This window comes from Chlorella variabilis, assembly GCF_000147415.1.
Source record: "Chlorella variabilis unplaced genomic scaffold CHLNCscaffold_9, whole genome shotgun sequence".
In the NCBI taxonomy this organism is placed as follows: Eukaryota; Viridiplantae; Chlorophyta; class Trebouxiophyceae; order Chlorellales; family Chlorellaceae; genus Chlorella; species Chlorella variabilis.
Genome location: NW_005435079.1, coordinates 734,236 through 735,963, shown reverse-complemented (window position 1 = coordinate 735,963; position 1,728 = coordinate 734,236). Strand labels below are relative to the sequence as shown.

The following is a 1,728-nucleotide window of genomic DNA, read 5'->3' as shown; positions in this document are numbered from 1 at the left end:
TTCGTGGTCATGAGAATAAATAAACGCGGGGTGATTAGAGTTCTCCAGCTTAATCAAGTCGACGGGGTGGAGCGTCGCTCAAACTGCAGGCAGGCGGTGGTGACGGCAGCGGGGGTGATGCTGCGGCGGGTGCCAGGGGGCCTGCGCGCCTCCCGAGACGCCTCCGCCACGCGATCGGATGCTGGGATCGCACGGGGCCGCCGTGGGAGCAGCAGCACAGGCGGGGCGTGGAGGAAGCCAGGCGGCTGGCAGCCAGACCGTGTCATGTCAATTTGTGCCTCTCCCGCGCCTGCCCATGCCCCGCGTGCAAATGTGCACCCACTGCATGGGAGTCAGCAGCAGGTTGGGCGCCCCACCTGCTGGCCAGGCGCAAATCGGGCTGGACGGCACTCGGAGGCGGTTGGCACAATCGAGGGCGGCTGGGGTCTGGAAGGGTTGCAAGGGGCTGCTGCGATCAGGCAATGGTGGTTGGGTTTGGTAGTCGGTGCATGCTTTTGCACTCGGGGAGGCGGCTGGACCCGGGTGCAAAGGTCGCTGCATGTGTATGCACGCACCCATGCGCATTGTTGATGGCCCTGGAGGCAGCCATGGGGCATGGCCGCATTGTGCATCGCCGCGCAAGCGGGGCAAGACCGCGCCTGCTCCCCAGGAACCGCCGCCGCCACCCCAGCGCCTCCCCCGCGGCCGCACTCGGCCCTGAAATCTGATTCTCTAATTCCGTCTCAGTATCACATGCTCATGCTCAGTCGGCATGCTCCAGCGCTCAACAGGGTGAAGAACAAGGGATGCGTGGGGGAGAGAGGTAGAAGCAACAGGCGCGGGGCGAAGCGCGGGAGCGGCGGCCGCCGGCCGCGCTGTCACGCAAACGAGACCGAGGGCGAGGCCGGCGCCGGCGCCGCCCGCGCCTCAGCCAGCTTGCTCAGAGTGGCCACCACGTCTGTGGGGTCGTTCACGTAGAAGGGGGCCTTGCTGGGCTTCTGGCCCACCGTGCAGGCAAACACTTCGGCAGGCATGTGCGGCGAGAACTGGCTGTTGTCTGTGGCGGTGAACATGTCCTCGTCTGCAGGGGCCCGGGGTTGTGTGTGTGTGTGTGTGTGTGTGTGTGTCGCCTGACATGGCAGGGGCAGGGAGTCGAGGGCGCAGCCCGCAGCAGCGGCATGCCCAGCGCCCGGGGCCCAGCCCGACACCCCGCCGGCGGCTCCCATCCCACCCCCCTCGCGATGCCGCCTGCCAAGCGCCCCGGCTGCCCCTGGCCGGCCCCAGCCTCAGCCGCCCAGCAGCCCGCCGCCCGCCCCGCCGCACCGGAGCGGTCGTTTCCGATGCACAGCACAAAGTCGGGTGTGTGGCCTCCCTGGGAGGCGAGGTCGTGCAGGATGCGCTCCACCATCTTGCCCTTGGACACGCCCTGAGGCTTCACCTCCACAATCGTCTGCCCGGGCACCACCTGCAAGCGCGGCGAGGCGGCAGCGGGGAGGGCGCGAGGCGAGGGCCGGCACGGTGAACTGGGGCAGCGGCAGGCTGGCAGCATGGGGGCAGGTTTGAGGCGCCGGTAGGCCAGTGGCCGCGCCCGGCCCGGCTGTGCTGCCTGCTTCCCAGCTGCCGCACCTCGATGGGCTCATTGGAAAGCACGCCCTCCAGGTGGTCCAGCAGCTCCTTGGCCTGCGGCGGTACCAGGGGGCGGTACAGGAGCCTGTTGTAAGGCCAGTACAACATGTTACCGGGGGGCAG

General features: G+C 68.5%; 1 protein-coding gene across 1 annotated transcript in view; it reads right to left on the bottom strand.

Annotated features, from left to right (window-relative positions):
- Nucleotides 1-847: 847 nt before the first annotated feature.
- Nucleotides 848-1,728, bottom strand: part of CHLNCDRAFT_57750 (hypothetical protein) — a 5,406-nt gene continuing 4,525 nt past the window's right edge. The window contains exons 13-15 of the mRNA XM_005847882.1: nucleotides 1,606-1,659; nucleotides 1,303-1,444; nucleotides 848-1,060 (exon numbers count right to left, since the gene is read on the bottom strand). Coding sequence (XP_005847944.1) covers nucleotides 858-1,060; nucleotides 1,303-1,444; nucleotides 1,606-1,659 — 399 coding nt within the window. The 3' untranslated portion in view covers nucleotides 848-857. The remainder of the gene's footprint in view (nucleotides 1,061-1,302; nucleotides 1,445-1,605; nucleotides 1,660-1,728) is intronic.